This window comes from Trachemys scripta, chromosome 1 (genome assembly GCF_013100865.1).
Source record: "Trachemys scripta elegans isolate TJP31775 chromosome 1, CAS_Tse_1.0, whole genome shotgun sequence".
NCBI lineage: Eukaryota > Metazoa > Chordata > Testudines > Emydidae > Trachemys > Trachemys scripta.
In genome coordinates this window covers 188192351-188218871 of record NC_048298.1, presented here as the reverse complement: position 1 = coordinate 188218871, position 26521 = coordinate 188192351, and the positions used below count along the sequence as shown (strand labels likewise).

The following is a 26521-nucleotide window of genomic DNA, read 5'->3' as shown; positions in this document are numbered from 1 at the left end:
TGGGAGCCTTTAGACTGGGTGCCTTGCACTTGGTGGTATGCCCACAGGGTCCAAAATGGCCACTGCGTTGGTTCCTGGCACTGCGCAGACCACAGCCCTGCTCCCATCTCAGAGCGTCCATGACCCGACCAGTGCCAACCCTGCTCTCAGTATCTAGATCCTGCCTCTGAGTCTGAAGACCAGGACGGCAATGGTCAGGGCAGTGCCGAGCGGAGCTGATCCTGCGAGCACTGCCACGCCGGAGAGCAATGTCGCTACGCCGGAGAGCAGTGCTACTACACTGGAGAGCGGTCCCGCCACCTGGAGCTGCACTGGGTCTCTGAGCGGCACCGGGACCTGCCGTGCGACAGGGATTGATGCGTGGATCGGCATTGCGAGTGGGAGCACTGGCGTAACCTGGAGTGGTGCTGCAAGTATGACCGGTGCCACAATTGCAAGCGACGCCGGGACTATCAGCGGCGCCGAGGGACGGAGCATCGCTGGTTTGCCTTGAGACGGTGCCACGCAATGCGGTACCGGAGGCTTGGCGCGACGGGTGGGTGACCTTGGTGCTGTCATGGCAATGAGGTCCCTCGCAGCCTCAAAGGTGTCCAAGATGGACGGCAATTCCACCTCCTTGATGACCTGGGCCGGGGAGTCCAACGGCATCGACTCAACGGTCCTCCTTGCAGGGCCGAAGTCGATGGTGCCATCTCCGCAGGCTTCGGTGCTGGGTGCTCCTCTTGAGGACACACCCCATTGGCCTGCTCCAGACAGGTGGACCTCTGAGATGGAGAGCTGCTCCTTTCTTGCTTCCGGTGCCACTTCTGCACCAGGGAGTTGGAGCAGTGCTGGGTCAATCCCGCCATTTTCAGCACCGGGGAGCATCGGTGCCACGGGTCTCTGCCAGAGTCCTTCTGCGGTGCCGCTTCCACCAGTGTCGCCGGAGCGCTACGCACCAATGAATTATTTATTTATTTATTTATTTATTAAATGGTGAGACATATACCTATCTATCTCATAGAGCTGGAAGGGACCCTAAAAGGTAATTGAGTCCAGGACCAAGTACTGATTTTGCCCCAGATCCCTAAGTGGCCCCCTCAAGGATTGAACTCGCAACCCTGAGTTTAGCAGGCCAGTGCTCAAACCACTGAGCTATCCCTCCCCCTTGGCGCCGGGTCTTGCCATGGTCTAAGTGGCGCCTCCATAAGGAGCTGCTTGAGGCGAAAGTCTCGCTCCTTTTTGGTTCTGGGTTGAAACCCCTTACAAATCCTACACCAATCGGCTTGCTGAGCCTCCCCAGACACTTTAGACAAGCGTCGTGGGGTCGCCCGTTGGTATGGGTTTGCTACAGGACTTGCAGGGCTTGAACCCCTCGGACTTGGGCATGTAAGCCCTCCCAAGGAAAAGCGGTCGGGATAGAGGGTAAGCTCCCCCAGCCCAATTGCTAGCTACAAACAACTAAGAACTAACTAAAAAGTACAGAGAACACAAACAAAGCTAGGGAAATGTGATAGAACTTGCTGAGCAAGACGCCACAGTTCCAACGACCGTCGCTGGAGGTAAGAAGGAACTGAGGCAGCGCTGGGTCAGCAGGGTCATATATTGAGCGCCATGAAGGCGCCACTCCAGGAGGCTCCATAGCCGACCCGACAGGTGCTGCTAGGGGAAAAATTTTCCGATGACTGTACACTTGGCGCGTGCACACCTAATTGGAATCGATATGAGCAAGCACTCGAAGAATAACACTACATAATCATGCCAGTTTCAATTATTTGGGTAATATATTTCAAAATACCTGTCAGCAACTATGTCTGTAACAATACAGACAACAAAAAAAGATTCCTCCAGAAGTAGAGAGTTAAAGAAACCCCTACAACAACCCAGGTCCTGTTTCTCTGCACCCTCCTGTCCAGAGCACAGCTGTGGGGCCAGACACCCGCACCCCTTCCTCCCAGAGCCCAGCCACATGCCTCCACCCCCACACCCCCAGCTCAGACATCCGCACCCCCTCCCACCCAGCTGCGGGGTGCCACTCAGCCCTGACACCCGCACCCCCCCCCCCCCAACAGCCCAGCTGCGGGGTGTCCCCTTCCCCCCCAATGACCCACATCCCTTCCCCAGAGAGCCGCACCCACTCCTCCCCAGGACCGAGCTGCAGGGTGACCCCAAGCCCAGACACTCGTACTCCTTCCTACTCAAAGCCCAGGGATCCAGAGGGAGAAACAGCCTGATGCTGGGGCCAGGATTTGAATTGAGTTGCCTGCATGCCACCTCCTTCCTTCATGGCGTGCCATGAACTGCAGCTACCACGAGCCATCCAGCTCCCTTTCCTACTCAAGCAGTAACTTCTATTAGAAGTTGGGCTCTCCTGGATTCAGTGGCCCCTAGTGGCAGCCAGCAGCTCTGCAGCAGCAATTCTGCAGGGGGAAAAGGGAAATTCTGCGCAGAACATTAATTCTAAGCAAATTCTGCATTGCACAGTGGCGCATAATTCTCCCAGGAGCAGATACTGAAAACTACGTTAAAAATTGTATGAATGTATGACAATGAAAATATGTAAGAAGGTTATTGGGGATGGATTAGATATTTAAAAAAAAAATCACGGTATTTGCCATAAAGAGTTTACAATCTAAAGAGAGAATAAAGTGTAAGAAAAATAGATACAAGTGAAGTGGCTAATATGGTTATGGATCACATCTTAAAATGTTTAGGATATGCAATTTTGTGTATATGCACACAGATAAAAATCTGTATTCCCAAAACATTTTAATGTCAAGATGTTGTCCATGATCACCATAACTACTTTATATGTTGTATCTTTTTCCCTATTCTCTGTCTTTTAAAATTATAAGCTATTTGAGACGGATTGTGCTTTTTTTTACATTTGTACAATGCCTAGCACATAGTGGAATGTGACTGGAAACAATAAAATAAAATAAAATAAAATAAAATGATTGCTTTGGGGGAGGAAAAGCAGTGAAATATAAAACTTACAGGTCAAGGCTCAATCATCCCTAGTAAATAGGCCAGGGCACCCGCCTCCTTACCTTTAACTCTGAAGGATCCAAAATATTCAATAAGTCTGAAAAGAATTGTTCAGCACTGCGATAACGTTGGTCCCGCAAGGCTGTATAGCCATCATGAACAAGCGTCTTCAACATTTCTGGCAACACAGTTAAATCCACCTACAAAAATTCAATCTTAACTAAATCAAATTTTGTTGACTATGTTATGAAACAAGCTACTAATTATTAAAAACGCTATCCAAGTCGTGATTAAATAATATCAGAGTTCAATCTTTTCTGCATTTTGGTTACAAGAGTTCCACCTTTCTGAATTTAGTTTAGTGGCAACATTCACTTTGACCTGACTTGTGGGTATTCAAAGTTTGCACAGAAGCAACTTTGGTAAACTTTAAAAATATTGTTTCAGACCCATCCCCCCCAACAACTTCACTGGCTTCCCATTCATTTAAAAATTGTCATCCATGTATGTCAATGGTCTATTGTTCCAACGTACTTCACAGACCTAGGCTTTGTCTACACTACAAAGTTTTGTTGGTAAAAGTTATGCCGCTTTAATTAAAGTGCTTTAATTAAAACCGTTGTTGCATGTCCACACTAGCTCCTTGTGTCAGCAGAGTGCATCCACACTAGCAGCTTTTGCATCAACACAGAGCAGTGCACTGTGGGTAGCTATCCCACTGTGCGACTGGCTGCAGGGTGCTTTGGGAAGGGTGTTGCAATGCCTCATGGGGAAGGTACAGCATCACATGAGGCATGTTTCTCAGTCCCATCATTCCAGGGGCATCCTAGTAGATTGTCAGCTGCTTTTTCAACTGAAGTGTGTGCGGGGAGGGAAAGGAGAGTGGTGTGGCTGGGGCAGGCGAGACAGCAGGCTGATCACCTATCCTGAGGCGGGGGAGCGGGACACACACCCCAGGTCAGCCCCCGTCTCTGCTTGGCAGTCGGCACAGCAGTCTCCCCTAATGCAGACCGCTCTGCCTGCCTGCCTATGGTTCTATGATTCTCGCCAAGTTCTCCCACAGCCCCCTCAGCTGCCGGAAGCAGCATCCTGAGCAGCTCTGTGAGCTCTCCATGCTGAAGAATGTCAAAGCAGCACAGCAGTCATCCATCGTCCTCCCTGCTCCTTGCAGCAGCAGTCTGCCTGCCGCTGTGCTCCCAGTGCAGGGCAGAACAGGAGCATTCCACGCTCATGATTTGCTCTTTGTTCCCCAAACTGAGCAGCAGGCTGAGCTGCCAGATACTTCCCAGAGCTTTGAAAGGGGAGGGGCGCATACCTGCAGGGCAGCAGAGATCAAAACAGTGAGCAGAGCAGTCAGGCAGGCATTGTGGGATACTGGTGGAAGCCAGTTATGTTGACAAAACAAACAGCAGTGTCTACACTGACCCTTTGTTGCTTTAACTTTGCCCCAAAAGGCTTTATGCCTCTCGTTGAGGTGGTTTTATTTTGTCTGCAAAACAGCAGGGATTCGCCACCAGAAGTAGCTCTGTAATGTGGACAGCTCCCCTGTTTTGTCAGCAAAAGGCAGCTTTTACCAACAAAACTTTGTAGTGTAGAGAAGACCTTAGTCTCTCTAAATCTCAACTCCTCGGTCCCGTCAGATGATTTCATCACCACGGTTTAAGAGTCTGCTCCTCAACACTTTTACCATCTAAAAGCAGACTTCCTATATTTTTTCACCTTACACCCACCCATTTCTCTAAAACAATAAGCAATTTGAAAACATTTTTTCTCTCCCTGGTCTATATACTTTCACTTTTGGTCTTCTTTTATATTTAATGCTGAAATATCTTGGGTATTGTATTAGCTTGTTACTCCTCTAAAGTTGCTGTATACACGAGACAAACACAGAAGTCATTAGTTCATGAAGTGGTCTAATATCTTAGGCTCTGATACTATGCTGTGGATCACAATGGACTGCTGTGCAGAAGTCCTCCAAGCACAAGTAGTTGCAGGATTGGGGCCTTGGTATTTTGAACAAGTAATTAAGGAAAAACAAAGCTGAATTTAATGTCATGAAGTAGCTACTATGCATAGGTATCAAGTACTCGTTAAAGAAGACTGCATAAGGATTTTTATTACGCACAAACAAGGGAGTACATGTACGTATATGCACACAGACCATAATACCTCATTGTTCCTATGTCAGGCAGACCTGTTTTATAAGCTTTCATTCCTCATTTTCTTTTAAGATATGAAATAATTTAAATGTAAAAAATTATGAATAAAGCTCATCATTGTCTCTCCAGGCAATGGAAGACAGGGTTGGGGGTTGGAAAGGAATTATAGAAGTGGGAAAATATTGGACGGAGGAGGATGACTTGAGATCCTAAGCTGCCCAATTTCCTGATAGTGTGTTATACTGAATTATACTGCTGTATTTTAAATTACACTTCAGTATTATTTTGGTGTATTTTTAAGCTTTGTCAAGGGTGTTAGAGGCTATCAATAGGTCCCCTTTTTCCTATTTACATAAATCCAAATTAATACATTAAAAACAAACTGAATACTAAAGAAATTCATTATTACACATACTGTAATGATCTCCTAAATCATGCCTAAAATTAGAGTTTTCAGTATGTAAAATTGTTTTATTTTCAGATTCTTTAAAGTAGAAATTTAAAAGTTAGGATTGTAATGTTTGAAGTAATTTTCTAAATATTAATGTTTCACCCAACCATTAAACATTTTAATGAAGTGAAAACAAAAGCCAAATCTAACTAGTCCTGTTGGTACCACTGAAGTGAGATTTCAAAGTAATGATCAGCCCGTGTCAAACACTGGGGCCTTACAGAACATTTTAAATTTCAAAAGTTTTATCTTGATGAATTTTAGATTAACTTTCATCCATCAAAATTCAGATTTCAGAAGTCAAGCTGCAAAAACCATAGCTGAATTGCAAAACAAAATGGTTACTAAAATTGCTGTATTTGCAAAAAAAATAAGAACATTCATCTACTCTTCGGGCAGAATGGAGCGAATGCTGATGGTGAAATTTGTCATAAGTCTGAAATTGTATTTATTTTCCTGATCTTTAAGTGACTGGTTGTCAATTTGTTATGTTTATTATTATGTGGTTCTTGTATTGAATTTTCTGTAAATTGGTGACATAAAATGTCTCTCTTAGGACTCATGGCCCAAAGACAAGCATGCCACCAACTTCCTTAAAAGTAGTTTTGTGTCTCTTGAGTTTTGATATTTTTGGAGGATCATTGGACAGCCTCTCTGATATAAAAATATTACATATTTTATAAAAATGTTCACCTAAGAGGTACTTTTCCAAAGCTGATGCCTGCTTAATTGTCAACCTTCATTAAAATGTCCTAATCTGCACTTGATTAGCAACACAATAAATTAACACTGCAGCAGAATGTAGGGGCTGATGTTGTTTTATTTGGCCCTACTGTACCACAGAGTAGACATAGCCCTGTTCAGAAGTTTATGCTCGTCTGATAGATGTGTACTTAACCCCTAGGCTGCCTCAACATGTTAAGTATTAAAAAATAAAATAATGGCATTTAATTAAGTAATGTCATTGCCAAGATAACATGATTTATTCAGACAGAGACATGAAAAGTTTTTTTCAACTAAGATCCTAATGTTTTCAGTTGTTTCCTTCATTTACCTTTCGGATAGCACTACAGAGTTTATCCTGGATGTTTTTAGAATCGATCTTCAAACTCAGATGATCTCTACAATTAAAGAGAGTATTAGCATCACTGCATTTTTTAAATTGGAATTTGTAAATATACATTTTATATACTCCATTCTTCAGAGGGTGAAGAAATTCCTTTGCTTATGTAGCCATATGGGGTACGCCTGCACAGCAACTGGGAGGGTGCTTCCCAGAGCAAGTAGACAGATATGCACAAGCTCTGTTCAAGCTAACACAAAAAAATAACAGTGTGACTGCAGCATCAAGGACGGGTCATCAGGCTAGCCACCTGAGCCACTCTGCTATTTTTAGTGCACTAGCTCCAGCTTAGCTAACATGGGTCTCTCTACCAGTGCTGAGAAGCATACTCCCAGCTTCTAAAGACATTTGATTATACATTCATCTCTGCCCCATGTTCAAGGGCAGCAAGCACCCAGCACATGAGAAGTGTCCTAAAGATTGTGTGCTAAGAAACTGGAGATTTCTAGGAAGGAATCTGTCTGTTGTATACAGTAGAGCAAGTGTGAGGGGACCTTGAAAATGATATGATCATTTAGCCACACCATTTAGCCACTCTGCTGGTGTGGCTAAATTTTAATTCACTAATTAGTATGAGATCCATGGCATCCTAGACTGCACAATAAACACGTTCATTGTTATGGCTAGGCTCTATAAACTTTTCACAGCAACAGCCACAAAGATATAAAAGTAGACTGTGATTAAGTAATGGCATCAACACATTTTATTAACAAGAATTTTCTAATTTTGCATTTATTTATAAAATTGCAAATGGCCTCTGAACAATACAAAAACTTCAAACAGTGCAGCCTCTCCATGACAGATGTAGTAATTAAAGAAATTTAGTCAACTGACTGGACCTGTAAACTTAATCCAAGTGTAGTTCAGCTCTGAAAAGTGACTTCCAAATGCCCTGGTAGGGTTTCATACTTTGGTGTCTCACTAACGCCATATCAAATTTGTTTCTGGCTGTGAGAATGACAGATTATGTATTCAGCCACCAGTAGCTTGCCAATCATTTTACCATCTAAAAAACTGATAATTATAACTACTGTGATAAAGAATGTTACAGTTGAAAAGCAAACCAAAAAAATTCTGCTGTGCCTAGACACAGTTCTCTATCAAAGGATCTTTGAATACCTATCTTTGATCACAAGTCTAATTATCTGAGAGGTAAAAACAGCAAACTGACAGCCTTAATACAAACTTAACAAAATGTTATGGCCCATGTACCATTCTTAGAAGTTTTAATAATTATTTTATTACTTTTATGATAATTATTTTTCAAGGTAAGATCTACTGTAATAACTAAAGGCTCATCTTAATTTCAGTAATGCATTTACTATAATCAAGAAACCCTTCAGCAGAAGTAAACAGCTATGCGGTACAAGATGGTTATACAAGCAGTGATTTGGATTTGTTTGTATTCCCCCTCTCCCACATGCAACTATTTTTTGACATTTGTTTATAGACATTTCTCTGGTGATTGTAACACTAGCATCTCAATACCTTTGAACCTATACAAATGTGTTAAAATTAGCAATTCTGCTATTACTTTTCTTTTTTGCCAATCTGTTTTTTACAATAACTTCTATGCCTTGTGAATAGGGTTGCCAGGTGTCCAGTTTTCGACCGGAACACCCACTCAAAAAGGGACCCTGGCGGCCGTTAAAAGTCCGGTCGGCAGCACAGCAGGGCTAAGGCAGGATCCCTACCTGGCTCTGCGTGGCTGCTGGCCAATGGGAGTTGCAGGGGTGGTGCCTGAGGGTAGAGGGAGTGCACACTGCGCAGAGCCGCCTAGCTACGCCTCGGAGCTGAGAGACATGTCGCCGCTTCCAGGGAGTGCCCAAAGTAAGCACCACCCAGAACCTGCACCCCTCACTCCCTCCTGCACCCCAACCCCCTACCCCAGCTCTGAGCCCCTTCTTGGAGCCTGCACCCTGCATCCCCTCCTACACTCCAACCCCCTGTTCCAGCCCTGAGCTCCCCCCCACACCCAAACTCCCTCCCGGAGCCCATATCCGAACTTCCTGTTCCAACTCAGAGCCCCCTCCCACCCTGGAGCCCACCCCCAGCCCACAGCCCTCATCTCCCTGCACCCCAATCCCCTGCCCCAGCCTAGAGCCTCCTCCCACATCCTGAACCCCTCATTTCTGGCCCCAGCCTGGAGCCCACACCCCCAGCCGGAGCCCTCACCCCAACCCCAACCCCCTGCTCTAACCCAGTGAAAATGAGTGAATGAGGGTGGGTGAGAGTGAGCAACAGAGGGAGGAAGGATGGAGTGAGTGGGGGACAGGGCCTCATGGCAAAGCCTCAGGGAAGGGGGCGGGGCAAGGGTGTTTAATTTTGTGCAATTAGGAAGTTGGCAACCCTATTTGTGAGGTAGCAAACTCATTTAGAGCATTCACTTACTTACAAATGTTAATGAATAATTGTTGGGACATGATTTTAGATACTTATAAGATTACTACAGAAAAACCATTGAAGGAGAAAAGTTGAGCAAATTTAGCAGTGAGAACATTTACATAATATTTATACGGTCCTGTTTTTCTGGATTCCTTTTGTCATTGAAGATCTAATTTTTAATCATGGCTCTTCTTTCTACAGCTTAGTTTCTTCTTCTTGGAGCTTCAAGGAAATCATAAACTTGTGCTTATGACAACCATCTACTGCTACTGAAACAACTGTGATGTCAAATTCACTATTTACAGACTTCTACACAGAATGAAAACAAGGTGAGAACCACCATTGCTGGTCAACTGCTTTTAAAAAAAATATGAACAGCTTATTTATTAGCAAGGAGTTCACACAATGTTGAAGTCTCCAACATGTCAATGAGAGTTTTTTATCCAATATATCTGAATGCCTTCCCTTGTGTAAAAATTTGTCCTTTCAAGAATATATAAAAATAGGAACAGTGAAAGTTTCATTAAAGTTCTTCCAAAGATTTTCACCATGTAAAGTTACTAAAATGATAAAATATCTACTTCTTACCTCGTCTTTTCAGAATCACTGGTTTTGTTCTTTAGTTTTCCTTTATTTTGGTGATTCTCTCCTGTTGCATAAAAATATGATTTTGAACCAACTGAATAAAACATTCACTTAAAAGGACACCAACTCGAAAAATCACACTTTGTCTGAAATTTTTTTACCTCCAGCAGTTACAAATATCTCAGATTAATGTAACTGAAAGAAGTTAATAAAAATATCACTTCTTTCTTTATCCAATTTGTTTACTTTGGAAATTTACCACCACTTTGTGTACAATTTCTCCCTTGCTAGAAGTCCCTTATAATTAAGAAGAAAACCCCTTTAAAAAAAAGTTTCTTTAAACAATTGTAACAATCACATATTATAAAGAGGTTATATCAGCAACAAGCTAAAAATTATTTCATTTTGAAAAATTCCAGTTGACATGGTCTAATTTTTGAAGGATTAAAATATCAATATGAGCCTTATTGTAACATATTATAATTTCAATTTGCTGTATTTAGCCACAATACTTAAAGAATACCTTGCTGAACAGACTCCTACAGTTCTTTTTGGCTTTACATTGAGAGGGGAAAGAAATTGAGAGAATAAACACTCGAGTATACCCAATCTAAATAAATCATTTTCTCTACCTATGCCAGTCCATGCTGTAATGTTCTACAGGCGAGGAGAATTCATGACAAAGTTTCTTCCTCTCTATTACATCATATCAGGCAGGTAAGTGATTGAAGTAAACTCCAGTAATTAATTCTAGTACTTCACATATCTTAATATTGTGATGATTACTCAATGGGTTGGTTCCTGTGATAATTTAAAGCTATAACTTTAAAATAATTGTAAAATGGATAATGAATATATTATATATTAGTGGCATTTTTATATTAATTTAGTACAAATGCTAGAGGTAAAAGCACAACATAATGAAAATGCAACAAAATGAAGAAAAACTTTTGGAAGTATTTTGATTTCTATTCTGGTCTGCTGAAAATAAGAAGTGAAATCACTGACTCGAAAAGGATTTTTGCTCACTTTCTTGCCTGGAGATGAAGGAAATGAAATGTAAGATTGGATGTTTGAATGTGTGTTTATAATTAAATCAAAATTCAATGTTTATCATATTTTTATTTTTGTTTTGAATGTTTAGTAGGTTTTAAATGAAAACTTTATGAGACAGTCAATTATTTTGCTGCTCAACCTTTCACCAGTCCATGATCAGAAGTTCTGATTATCTGTGTAAGCAAAATGATGTTTTGGGACTCCTAAATAGACAATTAATAGTTGACAATGTTCAGTTATAGATTTGGTGAGTGCTAGATTTTGCCAGGGTTCTTCATGACATGCTAAGTTATGAAAATCAGGTTTGTCTCAAAAAAAAACTAATCGTTCACAACTGGATAAAAGGCTTAGCAAATGCAAGGATATACTTTATTCTGATTCACTGAAATACTCCAGGAGGATTTTTTAAAAATCACCGATTTAAATTAGGCTGAGGCGCTGTAAAACTAATTTGAAAATATGTGCTACTGCAACTTTAGATGAAAATGTATATTGAATATATTATACATTAGTGGCATCTTTTATATGAATTTACTAAAAGTGCTATAGATTAAAAAAACAACATATGAAAATTAAGACTGTGGCTCTGCAAATACTTAAATAGGTACACCACTGCATTCACATGAATAGTCCCAGGGGACTATTTATGTACTTAAAAGTTAAAACATATGCATAAGTGTTTGTAGCATCAGGGACTAATATTTTTATTATCAACTTCTTAGTGGTATAAAATCTTTGTTACTTCAAAACAAAAATTACCTCAGTGTTAACAATGAAAAGTTACTTAGACTTTCAATATATTAATAAAATAATTATGAACTTCAGAATAAACAAACCAAAACCTTTTAAAAAATAGGAGCCTAAAGTTAAGATGTCTGTGGGAGCTCTGCACTGTGCAGGTTCAAATATTTACTGAAGGTGACACTTACAAATAATAATGCACAATAGTTTCCTCATACTTGTAGCCTGTGGGAAACTAGCAAGTGAGAGCCTGTCTGAAACACAGTGTTTTATTTCAGAGTAGCAGCCGTGTTAGTGTTTTATGTATATCCTCATTTTAGCATTTAAATGTACAGAGTAAATTCTCTTTTCATTATTACACTGGAGTGTTCTTTTAAGGAACTGATATTGCATGCAAACAAACATTCAAAAACAAAACCAAAACCCCATTAAAACAGTTTTTGTATCTTTGTCCTGCTAATTGCCTAATTAGTTTGTAACGACCCATCTTCTTCTAATGTTTAAAGAGCATACATAGAAAAGAACACCACAAAATTAAGTGCAACACAAACTTAAGTCCAAAAAAGGAAAACATTCCAATTGATATGATTCTATTTTATCTTCAATGCATTTCATATTTAAAATATAAAAGACAACAATTAAAAGGAAAATGACTTGCTCCATTGTGTAATATAAGCCTCCTCTTCCACTGATCATCCAGATCAAGCACTGCTTATCTGAGAGCATTAATACTTACTTATAATCTCAATTTGCTCTTAAAATACAAAACTACAAAAAACCCTCTTCTGAAGTTTATTTAACATACCCATAGGAGAACATATTCAAATGTAAATGAAAAGCACTTACCCCTGAAACACTTTAAAGCTTTACCAGAAGTAACACTAACTCTGACAGGGAGTGCCATTAGGAATGAACAAAAATATACTACAGAAAGACAAACACACTCAAAAAAATACATGTAAACAACACTGAAAGGAAAAGAAGCCAAATGCAAATTAAAAAGAAATGGAGGCACCAGGGTCCTATATAAAATCTCCCACAAGCCACAGCCCTTCACTGAACAAAGAACCCGGAAAAGAATACTCACTCCCTCCACCCACCTAAAATCTGTAACTAGACATGCACAGCATAACTCCTTGTGCCAAATCAAGGCCAAGCTAAATATTTCCTCCAAAATCAGTATGAACACAAAGAATATCTTGTACTATAGACACTTACAAGGAAAACAAAAAACAAACAAAAAAAACCCTAAAAACTCTAAAGAGAACAGAATGAAAAGCTAGGCACATTTTCTAAGAAATTCATATTAAGGAACAGCAATTCACAGCTCTATTACCTGCTTAGTCTTAGTGTGTTCTCTCCCCTAAACACTCAATCCTTCACTAGACCCCATTATTTCTTCTGCACCATCTCTAAAATGGATTAACCTTTTCTCTCAACAGCACCCAGGTTCATGCCTTGGGCCTCTCTTGCCTCAGCTATTACAAAAGCCTCTTTAGCCTTCTTGATACTCAGATTTTGCCCCTCCAGCCTATCCAAACACAGCTGTCAATATTATTTTCCTCCTGACCATGATTTTCTCCCTTCATAGATCTCTTTACTGACTTATAGGATCTTTCGGCATTAAGTCCTTGCAATACTTCACAATTCTATGCCAGCTAACATCTCTTCCCTATAATCCTACTACATCACATCTCTTCACTACTCCAAAATTTGTCTAGACTTGTCCCTTCCTACCTTTTCCGGCTTCAAAAATACCTTCTTTCTTCCTAGTACTTTACATATTATATATATATATGCTTAATTGTCCTGTGAATCATTCATACTACCAGATCACTCTTCAACACTTCCTGTTCTGTCATGTATTGTTTGGTGTTGTATCCACTTCTGGTTTTAGGGTTTAGTCTTGCATGGTGCTCTTTACTCTGGCTCCAATTCAGCAGAAGCATTTAAGCATGTGTAGTTTCAACAGGACTACTTTTGTGCTTAAGCACTTAAGAAATTACTCACCTAGTGCAGTAATGATGGTTCTTTGAGATGTGTGTCCCTATGGGTGTTCCACTGTAGGTGACTCCTGAGTAGAGTTGCCAACTTTCTATTGGCACAAAACCGAACACTATAGCCCTGTCCCTTCCCTACCCTGACCCTTCTCCGAGGCCCCACTCACTACATTCCCCCTCTCTCAGTGCTTCGTTCTCCCCTACCCTCGCTCACTTTCACTGGGCTGGGACAGGCGGTTGGGGTGTGGGAGGGGTTGAAGGCTCTAAATGGGGTGCGGGCTCCAGGGTAAGGCCAGAAATAAGGGGTTCATTGGGCCAATATAGTTACTGAGGGTTTATGTTTGGAGAATTGAGGCTTATTAAGAAGATGTATTGTATAACCTTTTACTGCTTGTGTGGTTCTCTCAAATTGCTTTGCATTCAGCAAATTGTATCCGAATTTTCACTGGTACCAGTAACAATCTGCCAGCCGTGGGCCAATAAAGATCCATCTCTACACCATCAGCCCCCTATTTCCCCTATCCTTCTGGCCGAAGTGATGGCGATAAGGAACACTGTTTTCATGGAGAGGTGAGTTAGTGAGCAAATGGCCATAGGTTCAAACAGTGGTCTAGCCTTTTAAAACAAGATTGAGGAATGGGGGTGTTTAGGTTGCGGGAAGATGTTCACTATGCCTTTGAGACACCTCTTCATAGTTGGGTGGGAGAAGAAGTAGCCTTCTTCCTGTTTGTGAAAGGTTGCAATTGCCACTAGATTGACCTTCCGTGAGCTAACAGAAAGGCCTGATTTCTTTAAGGATAATAGGTAGTCTAATACAAATGGCAGAGTAGACCTAGCAGGGGTGATGCCTCTGGATTGGCAACAGATCTGAAACATCTTCCACTTCTGGAGGTAGGTGCAATGAGTAGCGCCCTTTCTACTGTGCAATAGCACCTCTTTTACCTCCTCAGAGCAAGATGCCTCTATGTGCTGGAACCATGAAGGAGCCATACTTTGAATCGCAGGGTCCGCAAGTTGGGATGGAGAGTTCACCCCTCTTTCTGCGACAAGAGGTGAGGAGTGACCGGAAGGCTCATTGGTCGACAAACTGCCAGGGGCGACAGGTAAGGATACCCAGTGTACCTGGGTCAAGTACGGGCGTTCAGAATGATGTTCACCTTGTCCTTTACCTTCAACAGGACCTTCCATCAATAGAGGAAATGGGGGAAAAGGCATACAGGAGGCCTTCATCCCAAGGAAGGAGAAATGCATTTCCCAAAGAATGATGCCCAATCCCCTCTCTGGAGCAGTACTGGGGACATTTCTTGTTCTGGGGAGTCACAAGTCTATTACTGACGTACCCCACTGCTGAAAAATGTTGTGTAGGGTTGTCACCTCTATTTCCTATTCATGGTTGTGCAGGAATTTTGGCTGACACTATTGGTCGTCGTGTTGTGTATTCCTGGTAGATAGGCTGCTGATATCAGAATGTTTTTTTAAATGCACCAGTTCCATTAACTTCAGTGCTTCCATATACAGGGAGTGAGACCAAGTGCCTCCCCATCAGTTTATGTAGTACATACAGGTCATATTGTCCATCATGACCTTTGTATGCATGTCCTTGATCAGCAGAAGGAAATGGATGTACGAGTTTCTGACCTCTCTGAGAGGTCAGAATCTGCTCAAGCAGATTCATGTGAAGGCATGTCTCTGCTGGGGACCATTGGCCCTGTACTATATGACCGTTGAGGTACACGCCCCTTTCTATGCGGTCTCCAGTCTCCCTTTTTCTTTGGTATCGGGAAGTAGCGAGAGTAGAAGCCTTTGCCCCTGAGATGCATGGGTAGAGAGGCTCTACAGCTCACATGGTTCACCTCTTGGTGTAGTAGACTCTTGTGAGAAGGGTTGCTGAAGAGGGATGGGGAAGGGAGAAGTGGATTGCATATCCATTCTGGACGATTTCAAACACCCACTTGTCGGAAGTTATCCATTCCCAGGGGCTGCGGAATGGGGAGAGGCGATCTCTGAAAGGAGGAGAGGAATCTCCCAGTGTGTAGTAATAGAGTGTGTTCTACGGGGACCTCAATCAACCCGTCAAAACTACCATTTTGATATTGATGGCTGTGACAAAGTAGTTTGTGGTCCCGACTGCTTCCGCTTAGGAAACCTCTTCCTTTGACGTTCATAGGGCCTCTGAGATTGCCGTTGAGGCATATATTGCAATGAAAAGGGCTTAAATTGTGGTTGAGGGCTATGCTTCCTTTTGTAGGCTGGAGTGTAAATTCCTAATGAGCGGAGGGTCACCGAAGAATCCTTCAGTGTGTGAAGGGATGCATCTGTCTTCTCAGCGAACAGCTTCATTCCCTCACAGGAGAGGTCCTCCACTGTCACCTGGACCTCTTTGGGGAAACCTGATGACTGCAGACACAAAGCCCTTCTCATAACCACTGCAGTGGAAATCAAGCATGTTGCCCATACTTGCCGCATCTAGAGCGGATTGGAGGGACATCTTCGCTACCAGCTGACCCTCGCTGATTATGGCTGAGAATTGGTCTTTAGGAGAATCTGACAGCTGATCAATAAAAGAATTTAACTTCCCATAATTCTGGTAGTACTTGGCCAATAAAGCCTGGTAGTTAGCCACCCGGAACTGCAGAGAGGCAGATGAGTACGCTTTCCTGCTGAACAGGTCTAAGTATTTTCCATCCCGCTCAGATGGAGTGGGCCTAGATTGGTATTGGCGGCCCCTAGAACTAACTGAGTCCACTATAATAGAGTTCGGAGGCAGGTGAGAAAACAAACTCTGTGCCCTTTGCCGGCCTAGTACTTTTCGTCTACCCACTTACAGATTGGCAAGGCGGAGGCTGGGGTCTGCCATACGATTCTGGCAGGGTATGGAAGCACCTCATTCACAGGGAGCTCACTCTGGCAGAGGTGGAAGCATGTAGAATATCTACCAGTTTGTGGTGGTGTTCAGTCAACTCGTGTAGTTGAATTTGTAGGGCTTCTGCAACCCTCTGGGCCAATCCTGAAATGACTTGAAGTCATCCACCATGGATAGCGGAGGAGGCATCACTGCCTCATCAGGCGAGGAGAACGACATACAGGCTTGAAGGAAGCCCTCTCTTTCTGCCTGAAGGCTCGATTTCCTCCATCAGTTGTATGGGAGGTTCCGTGGTCCTTGATGCTGTCGCTGAAGGAGGGTATCACACTGGGGGCCCTGGAGATTTTCTGTCTCTGGGCTGGTCCCAGTATGGCCATTGGGGGAGCTGGCTGACAGCTGATACCAGGGATGCCCATACTATGGAGGTTGAGGGGTTGGCAGGCGGTATACCTGTTGCCCATGCTGGAGTTGAGGCCCGTATGGCAGGTATGAGGAGTGTTGGGAAACCAGGTCCTCTGCTCACTCTTCAACCCCTCTGAGGAGAAGGGCAGTGCACGGCACAGAGAGGCCATCGATTCCAATGCCCTGGGGGAGCTCAGTACCGGGGCTCTGGTGCTGAGTATGGGGGAGTCCAGAACATCAGATATGGAGAGGCCAGAGATGCACACCAGAATTCTGTCGGTGCAGAGAGCATTGGTGCCAGTAGCTGTCGTTGCGGACTGGCTTGTACTGATCGAGACAGCAATGTGGGCCTGACCAAATAGTCCGCCCGTGCCACGTGCACGGTGCCGTTAATGTGACGACGTGGCCTTCCCCATGGTGGATTTTTTATGGTTTTCGCCCCTCTTGCTAACGGAGCTTCCTTGCCCATGCCTATCGGGTCTTTGGGCTGACCAACTTGCTCTGTCGGCTCAGTACCTTCTGAGCCCTGAGTAGTCGATCTATTCAGCTTTGATGCAGACAGTACCGATGATAAGGATGGAGCCAGGGAACATTTACAGCTCAATCTGCGCTCTCTGTGGAGACTCAGATCTTTTCTTAAAGGTCTTGAATGAGTGGCTCGTCTCCTGGGAATCACCTGCCTTCGACATAAAAGGTTGCAGTCGGTTGAAGGGTCGACTCCGTGAGTAGGAATTTAAGCTTCAATTCTCTGTCCTTTTTGGACTTGGGTTTTAGCTGCTGGCATAAACCACACCTTTGTGGATTGTGCTGTTCCCCCAAGCAGCAAATGCACTGCAAGTGCCCTTACCAGGATGGATTCCTTGCAGGTCAAACACTTCTTGAAGCCTGGAGAGCCAGGCATAACCTTGTCCAGGAGGTCCCAGGATTGGTGGGAGGCAAACCCTTTCTTCTTTTCTTTTTCTTCTTTTTCTTTGTCTTTTTTTTGGCAGGGCGAACTGGAAAACCGAAAGTACTTAAAGAAAAAAAAGCTTCAAGTGAAGCTAAATTTGCAAATCCATGGAGTGTTAATGATCCGTGAACGGAGTGATTGAGAAGGAACTGAGAGGGAAGTGCCCTGGCATGCTGGCTAGCCTCGAAGCGGGCGAGGAGCTGGGCACACCTATAATGGAGCATACCTAGGGACACTACTTAAAGAAGAAGCATGTATTTAACTTTTGCTTGGTCGGGCTAGAGGGCCCAGTGCCTTGCAGGAACAAGCCCTCATATTGTAAACATACTCTTCACTCAGCAACCAGAAATGTTTGCAATTCTATATAACCATTTTAAACAAGAACAAACTCTGATTGCAAAGGATAACTCTCATGCCTCCTCAACCACTTACAACTGTTACCAGGAAATATCAACACTTAACTACATTTAGGAAAAGCAAACTCTTTTTGAAGAGGACAATTACATAACTCTTAAAATCTTCATCTTTGGCACAGAAACAGAAGTCCCACCCATACACACCCCTGCAATGGGGATGATCCTCTATAAAGAGATTTTTTTGTTTGATTTTTGTGTGTGCAAGAAACTCAAGTTCTTATCCAAAAACTTATGGAATCTATAAGGAATGGATAGTGACTGCTAGTGTGTATGGGGTCAGTAGCTAGAGAACTATGTGCTCTCTACACACTGTATCCCCCTTGATTGTTTAACTTCTAATTTACTCCAAATGGAAGCCAGATTTCCTCAAAACATCCTTTATTCCTCAATTTCTACTTTTTCCTCCACCTATATGCAGTGTCTTTATTCTGACACTACTCTTCGTTTAGTAACCTGCCTCATTCCAATATACAGAAGAAAAAAGAAGGAAAAAAAAAAAAAAAGAGTTTAGTGGAGCTATACCTCAGTGTTTACATTTACTTGCCACATAAAATACTGAATTGCATTATACCTTTTTATATTGTCTAAACTCAAAAACAACTAAGGGCTGGAGGGGGGGAAGGTGCATGGAAACCACTACAGCTTAAAGTGCTTCTTCTCCCCAATTACAAATTATTATTTATTTATTTTTTTAATATGTTGGGCTTTGATTTTGGTACTGATTAGTAAACTATGTGTCTTGAAATCATTATGTATCTTAAAAGTTATACATGCACGCTAAGAAAAAGGTGCATTCTAATCTTGGACCAAACATAACAGCAGCTGTACTAGGTCAGACCAAAGGTTCATCTAGCCCAATATCCTGTCTTCCAGCAGTGGCCAATGCCAGGTTTTTCAGAGCAGTGGTTCTCAACCAAGGTAAACTTGGTACCCGTAGGGGTACACAGAGGTCTTCCAGAGGGTACGTCAACTCATCTAGATATTTTCTAGTTTTACAACTACAGGCTACAGAAAAAGCACTACTGAAGTCAGTACAAACTAAAATTTCATACAATGACTTGTTTATATTGCTCTATATACTATACACTAAAATGTGAGTACAGTATTTATATTCCAATTGATGTTATTTATAATTATATAGTAAAAATGAGACAGTAAGCAATTTTTTGGTAATTGTGTGCTGTGACACTTTTGTATGTTTATGTCTGATTTTGTAAGCAAGTCGTTTTTAAGTGAGGCGAAACTTCGGAGTACACAAGACAAATCAGACTTCTGAAAGAGGTACAGTAGTCTGGAAAGGTTGAGAACCACTGCTTCAGAAGGAATGAACAGAACAGGTAATCACCAAGTGATCCATCTCCTGTCCAAAGGGATAGTCTAACCTGCTGCTCTTGCCTGACTCATTTACGTTGGTCTGTTTAGTTCCACTTTCAATTCCAAATGCATACTGATGAGTAAGATTTAAATAACAATGGATGAATAAAACAGGAACGGGACAGCTGGATAAGAAGAGCAGTATGACAATTAATGGGGAAAAAATATAAGACAAATGACAGTTTACTGAGATTTAGATATACAGTATTTTCAAGTCTGCTTGACTGTGGCACAGTTATTTAAGGGGGGGGCGGGGAGAAAAAAAAACCAAAACACACCCTCATTGAATTTCCATTACTTTTAGAGCGAACTCAGGCAAATAAAAATTAACTCACCTGATGGAAGCACTGAAGACCAGTCTTTATTTCTTGCACTTATAGCATCAGTAGTCACCTAACAACAAATAAACAAGCTAGATTTTTCACAGAAAACATATTAGATAAATATTAAGTTCCAATGACATATTAGAACTATGTTTACGCTACAGATAACTATAAGTATTATCTGAAGAAATAAAATATTAAAAATAGGTTATGGTATCAACAGTTAAAAGCACTAGAATAGGGACAAATTTCTTTAAAAAAAAAAAAAAAAAGTAAAATTAGAAGAGATCAACTTTGGTGAGTAAAAGTAACTCACTTATGTTCTCATTCACTATAAATACATTAAAGCAGGGGTGGCCAACCTGCACCTGAGAAGGAGCCAGAATTTGCCAATCTACATTGCCAAAGAGCCACAGTATTATGTCAGCAGTCCCCATCAGCTCCCCCGCCCCGCCTGCCAGCCGCCCTGTGGATCAGTGCCTCCCCTCCCTCCCTGTGCCTCACGCAGGAGGCTCTGGGGGGTGAGGAGAAGAGTGAGGTGTGGCAGGCTCGGGGAACGGGGCTGGAAGAGGCAGGGCCTTGGGGGAAGGGGAGAAGTGGGAACAGGGACTGTGGCAGAGGCAAGGGTTGAACAGTGAGCATTGGAAAGTTGGTGCTATAGCTCCAGCCCCAGAGCCAGTGCCTATGGAAGGAGCCGCATATTAACTTCTGAAGAGCCACAGGCGGCTCTGAAGCCACAGGTTGGCCACCTCGCGTTAGAGCATAGATAGTTAACTAAGGCATCAGTCCTACAAGCTGTTGTGTGTGGGAACAAACCCACTAATGTCCAGGGGGCTCCACATATCTATACAGTCAATCCATATGGAAGAGTTTGCAGGGTCAGGACCTAAATATTTGTTCCAATATCGTAACCCCCATCTACTCTACCAGTGAACCAGCCTCAAAGCCCTGTTCATCTGTTTCTCCCACAAGTATCTCTGTGACTTTCTTTGTCATGCTTTCCTTACTGTTGTCTGCCAGGCAATTAACCTCACTCATCTAAATACTATTTCTTCTATTCCAACAATAAGTGAATAATTAATACCAATTTTTTTTTAATTAAAAAGCTAGATGGACAGACCATTGTGTGCACATTGCATAAGCAGCACAGTTGCATTATTGCACTACTGTAACCTTTGTCCTCTTTCTCATCTCTCCCTACCATTTGGCACTCCCACTTGCTATGTCACATCTAAAATTTAGACAGCAGTCTCTTTAAGGTAGCAACTGGGACTTGCCTCGGTCAATAAAACACGCAGAATACTTATGGGCAATCTAAAACAATAGCACAACACAAGCTTCTACCTTACATGGTTTGCTTTATTAGTACCGTATTTCAGCTAAATGCCCACATGAGCTACATCCAATCACAATGTATCGGGAAGAAGATATTTAATCAAATTCTAATTTTGTCACCAATTTGGCAGATATCACACCACCCGACTTTTGGTAGCTCAGATCTTCAGGGCTGTCTCTAAAATTCAAGACTTTTCGTAGTGCCACAAGCATAGAGGTCATGATTGCATATAATATTGACAAGAATTCAAAAATATAAAAAAACCTTGTAAAAACATTTTTGCTTGCTATGGGCAAACACTCCCTAACTCAAAACCACAAACAAGGAAAGCAAGGGTAAAGCCATACACCTATACACATCACTTTATCATACATACACACCCTCTCTGAAACCCCACACTGTCCCTACTGCAAGCAAATAAAAAATTATTAAAGTCTCAAAGTGACATCCAGACAGTCGTAACTCTGCCTCATGACAGATGGCAATGATTCTGTGGAATTATTCCCTTTTCTAGTTTTTGTGATTTTGTTTTGGGAGCCATTTGCCCTTTGGAACCTTAGGCTACATCTACACTACCCGCCTGAATCGGCGGTTAGAAATCGATCTCTCGGGGATCGAATTATCGCGTCTCGTCGGGACTGTGACGGGTTGGATCACAGAAACCCCCTTGGGAGCTGCCACCAGATGTGCAAAGACTACCCCTGCGTCTGTTTTCCCTGCCAGCTCAGGACTCCAGCACCCTGTCTTGCTGAGCCAGACACTCCCGTCTGGCTCCAGACGCAGACCCAGGGTCTGAATCACTTGTCCCAAAGCTGCAAGTTTACCTGAAAACAGCTCGCAGTAGTGCGCTTGTCTTTAGCACTCAGATGCCCAACTCCCAATGGGGTCTAAACCCAAATAAATCCGTTTTACCCTGCATAAAGCTTATGCAGGGCAAACTCATAGATTGTTCGCCCTCTATAACACTGATAGAGAGATATGCACAGTTGTTTGCTCCGCCAGGTATTAATACATACTCTGAGTAAATTACTAAATAAAAAGTGATTTTATTAAATACAGACAGTAGGATTTAAATGGTTCAAAGTCGTAACAGACAGAACAAAGTAAGTCACCAAGCAAAATAAAATAAAATGCGCAAATCTATGCCTAATCAAACTAAATACAGATAATCTCACCCTCAGAGATGTTTCAGTAAGTTTTTCTCAGACTGGACACCTTCCAGGCCTGGGCACAATTCTTTCCCCTGGTGCAGCTCTTGTTGCAGCTCAGGTGATAGCTAGGGGATTCTTCATGATGGCTTCTCTCCCCTCTCTATTCTCTTCCCCCCTTTATATATCTTTTGCATAAGGCGGGAACTCTTTGTCTCTCTGGGTTTCCCCCCCCCCCCCCCCACCACTGGAAAAGCACCAGGTTAAAGATGGATTCCAGTTCAGGTGACATGATCACATGTCATTGCAAGACTTCATTACTCACTTGCCAGCACACACATATACAGGAAGATTCACAGGTAAATACAGCCATCTGCAGACAATGGGAGTCATCAAGATTCCAAACCATCATTAATGGTCCACACTTTACACAATTACAATAGGCCCTCAGAGTTACATTTTATATTTCTAGTTTTAGATACAAGAGTGGTACATTTATACAAATCAGATGATCACACTCAGTAGATTATAAGCTTTGTAATGATACCTTACAAGAGACCTTTTGCATGAGGCATATCCCAGTTACTTACATTCACTTATTACCGTATTTTCTCTAAAACTATCTCAGTTACATTATATTGACTTATTATCAAGTTTTTATAAAACCATATAGACTGCACAACGTCACAGGGACGCGACAGTCGATCCCCGAATCGATGCTTGTACTCCACCAGGGGAGGTAGGAGTAAGCGCCATCGATGGGGGAGCCGCAGAGGTCGATTTGCCGCCGTCCTCACAGCGGGGTAAGTCGGATCCGATATGTCGAATTCAGCTACACTATTTGCATATCTTAAATCGACCCCCCCCACTCCGCCCCGTAGTGAGGACGTAGCCTTAGTCATTTTTAAGATGGTGGTTGTTGTTGTTGTTGTTGTAATATTGAATGTTTACCAAATTTTGTTGCTATTAGTAAGGGGTGTTGTATAATTGTTCACTGTTTGCTAGGAATGGGGAAGCACAATAATTTAGAGTGATATTGTATGCATGGGGCATGTCACAGAGGTAAGGTTGTGTAGGTATTACCTTGGCTGATAAGTGTTAATTTGCTTGGGGAAGGGTTGTTAAAAATGATTAGGTTGCTAAAAAGCAAACACCCAAACTTTGCTCTTCTGATGTGGTTTCATTTCTCAGTAAGTGACTCACCCTGGTTTCTAGCCAGACCCGTTTTCCTGTTGCTAGGCAGAATTTCTTCCACGTTTACATAGTAGGCAAATGTATTTTTACACTGGAGACAGGGATAGCTCAGTGGTTTGAGCATTGGCCTGCTAAACCCAGGGTTGTGAGTTCAATCCTTGAGGGGGCCATTTAGGGATTTGGGGCAAAAATCTGTCTGGGGATTGGTCCTGCTTTGAGCAGGGGGTTGGACTAGATGACCTCCTGAGGTCCCTTCCAACCCTAATATTCTATGAGTCTATTAAAATGCTAATGTTTAAATTTCCCTGTTTTTTAAAAAAAATGAAAACTGAAGATACTGTTAAGAGTATCAGACCAATCAAAGTAGAGACCAATCAAAGTTAAATTGTCCACAAGGAGTCATTCTGCCCCCCCCCCTTCATACTCTTAATCTTCTCACTAAAGGTTTAGGCTAGGGCAGCTGTCAGAACGGCACAGCTGTGCTCCTCAGTCTCTAATGTATCAGCTCCCCCACATTTTTCTGCCCACTCCAAGGCTTCTGTGATATTTAAGAGGGGGAAGACAGAAGGGGAAACTGATCCCCAAGAGGTTAAGCATCACAGCTCTTAGATGTATTGCTCTGGCAGCAACCTCAGCCATCTAAGGGTTTCAGTATGATAACCCTCAGGCCAAGTCTCATAGTGGGGAGAGTGAGGATGAGGGGAAAGAGAGACTGGGGGTTGAATTTGTGGAGAGTAGATGAGACATCAAAGGGAACACAAAGAGGGAGCCTAGATCATCCCTCCAATTTCCTCAATTACACTATTGCTCAGTAAATCACAGTGTTTAAGAAACTCTTAACTTTGACTGGATTCTATAATGCACCTTATTCTACAGAGAAATTTCCAACTCTGCACATTAAACCAATATTGACCCCTTATCTTTTAAGGGGAACAGTAGGTTTTCTTCAAAAAGCCTATCCAGGAAGCAAATAAATGTGTGGCTGTTCACCTTCTACACTTGTGCTTTTTTCCCTTCCCTGATATCCTTTACATTATACAAGTTGAAGACTTTTCTGCTTCAAATAGAGAGTCAGGCTGTACTTTATATTCTTTTCAAACCTAAACCAGGAGAGCTATTTTTCAAACAACAATGTTTGCAGGAATACATGTGATACTGTTCTATGCTTATTAAATATTAATGAGTGGTCCCTTTGTTCTCATACTATGGAACAGAGTGAAGACTATTCCTCATGATTCTGAACTTAGCCATACTTCTCCCCCTCACAACTGTTTTCTTTTCCAATATTTGTCTTCAGTCAAATTTAACTTCTCTTTAAAGAAAAAAAATTAGCAGCTCAAATGGAATTTTACTACATAGAAAAAAATACCATGCCCTATGAAAATTGTAATATGCTTTTTATATTTTTAAAAAAATTAGTTACCTGAATTTAAAGTTCAAATTAGGCTTCACTTGTACATTGTCCTCAAATCAGAATGGCCAAGTTTGAAATTGCTCTTTCAATGTACAGTAATTTGAATTTCTTAGCACACTGAAATAAGCACATATAATGCACTGACAAGTTTTTTTCCCCCCAACGTCCACTAATTTCTCTCTCATTTTTCTTTAAAAATATTAGCAGTTTAATTTTAAATTTACATAAAAGCTCAGTTATAACACTGGATTAGTGTGTACAACTCAGATAATCAATTATAGTTCTTAAAGCAACTGAAATTTTGCCACCCCACCGCGCCTGCTCCCCCCCCATACACACGAGATGCTCACCATAAAACCCCCCAAAATATTATGTATGCATGATAAGGCCAAATATTTGCACTTGCATATAGTTAACTGTAGTTTAAAACAAAACAACTAGGACAGTTTAAAATATTATCCATCTACATTTAGCATGGATACAACTATACAATTTCCTAAGATATACCAAGTCTTTGAACAGTAGCTTAAAGAATATTTAAAAGTTTGTTACAGTCAGAGTTTATTGCAACACTGATTATCTGAAATAAGATAGTCTCTCTCTCCCATATCAAGCAATGGAAGCTCCTCTTTTATACTAGCTCTTTAAATTCACATCATTTTTCTAGGACACCGAGTTTCAAAAGGCACTTGGTTTCCTTTCTATAATGTATTATTGAAATTCAATTTCAAATTCATATTAATTTTATTATTTAAACTGCATTAGAATATTACTCCTTTTTAATTCAGTAGTACAGAAAGTATTTATCAGTTTAAAGGAGACAATGTATACTGACCTATTTTACAAAGATGTTCCTAGTTCAACGACAGGTGGCATGTTTTCACAAGAGGCAGTCTACCCACAAATACACAAGAACTGAAGCTTTCAAGTCCTCCTTTTATCCTGTGTATAATACTTCCTCTTTTCAATAAGAGCATTCCAATTAATTCATTGCTCAATCTTACTTTCTATTTTGCTACTCTTTGCTCTTCTGATGTGGTTTCATTTCTCAGTAAAATGACTCAGCCTTATTTCTAGCCAGACCCGTTTTCCCGTTGCTAGGCAGAATTTCTTCCACGTTTACATAGTAGGCAAATGTATTTTTACACTGCTGTTAGATCCACATTATGAATCATCATGCCTCCATTAGTATGCCGCATAACTAACCTGCTAATTTCTAGTAGTTGATAATGTTAAAGGGAGTCAGAAAGAGGCAGAAAAGTTGAATTTAAAAGGAAAGAATGCCTTCAGAGAGTAACAGCTTTTTGTTCAGTTTCATTCAGTTGGAGCATACAGCTTTATACCAGTCCTAGCGAGAGTTGAGCAAATAAGGCCTTGTTTATCCCAGGCCCTGTAGCTAGTGGTGTATTTCCAACGGTGTAAACACACGTTACACTAGTGTAATATGATTTGTACCAGCCAAGAGTTGTTGCAAGACAGGATAACTGAACCTTTACAATTCCCATCTACACTAGACGTTTGTACTGGAACAGCTACACTGCCATGTTTTTTTCCCACTGAAGTATACCAGGCCTAAATTCTTAACATAGAGATTTACTCTGCAATCATCATTACTTATTCCTATGTTACGAAAGT

General features: G+C 41.9%; 1 protein-coding gene across 5 annotated transcripts in view; it reads right to left on the bottom strand.

Moving 5' to 3' along the window:
• TTC3 (tetratricopeptide repeat domain 3) overlaps positions 1-26521 on the bottom strand; it is a 137086-nt gene that overhangs the window by 62760 nt on the left and 47805 nt on the right. For 4 of the 5 annotated variants that reach the window (XM_034752701.1, XM_034752718.1, XM_034752727.1 and 1 more), the window contains 4 exons: positions 19807-19864; positions 9674-9734; positions 6632-6698; positions 3030-3167 (listed from right to left, as the gene is read on the bottom strand). In XM_034752701.1, the coding sequence (XP_034608592.1) occupies positions 3030-3167; positions 6632-6698; positions 9674-9734; positions 19807-19864 (324 nt within the window). Of the gene's footprint in view, positions 1-3029; positions 3168-6631; positions 6699-9673; positions 9735-12313; positions 12550-19806; positions 19865-26521 lie in introns of those variants that run through there. The other variant, XM_034752735.1, reaches the window with a different exon arrangement.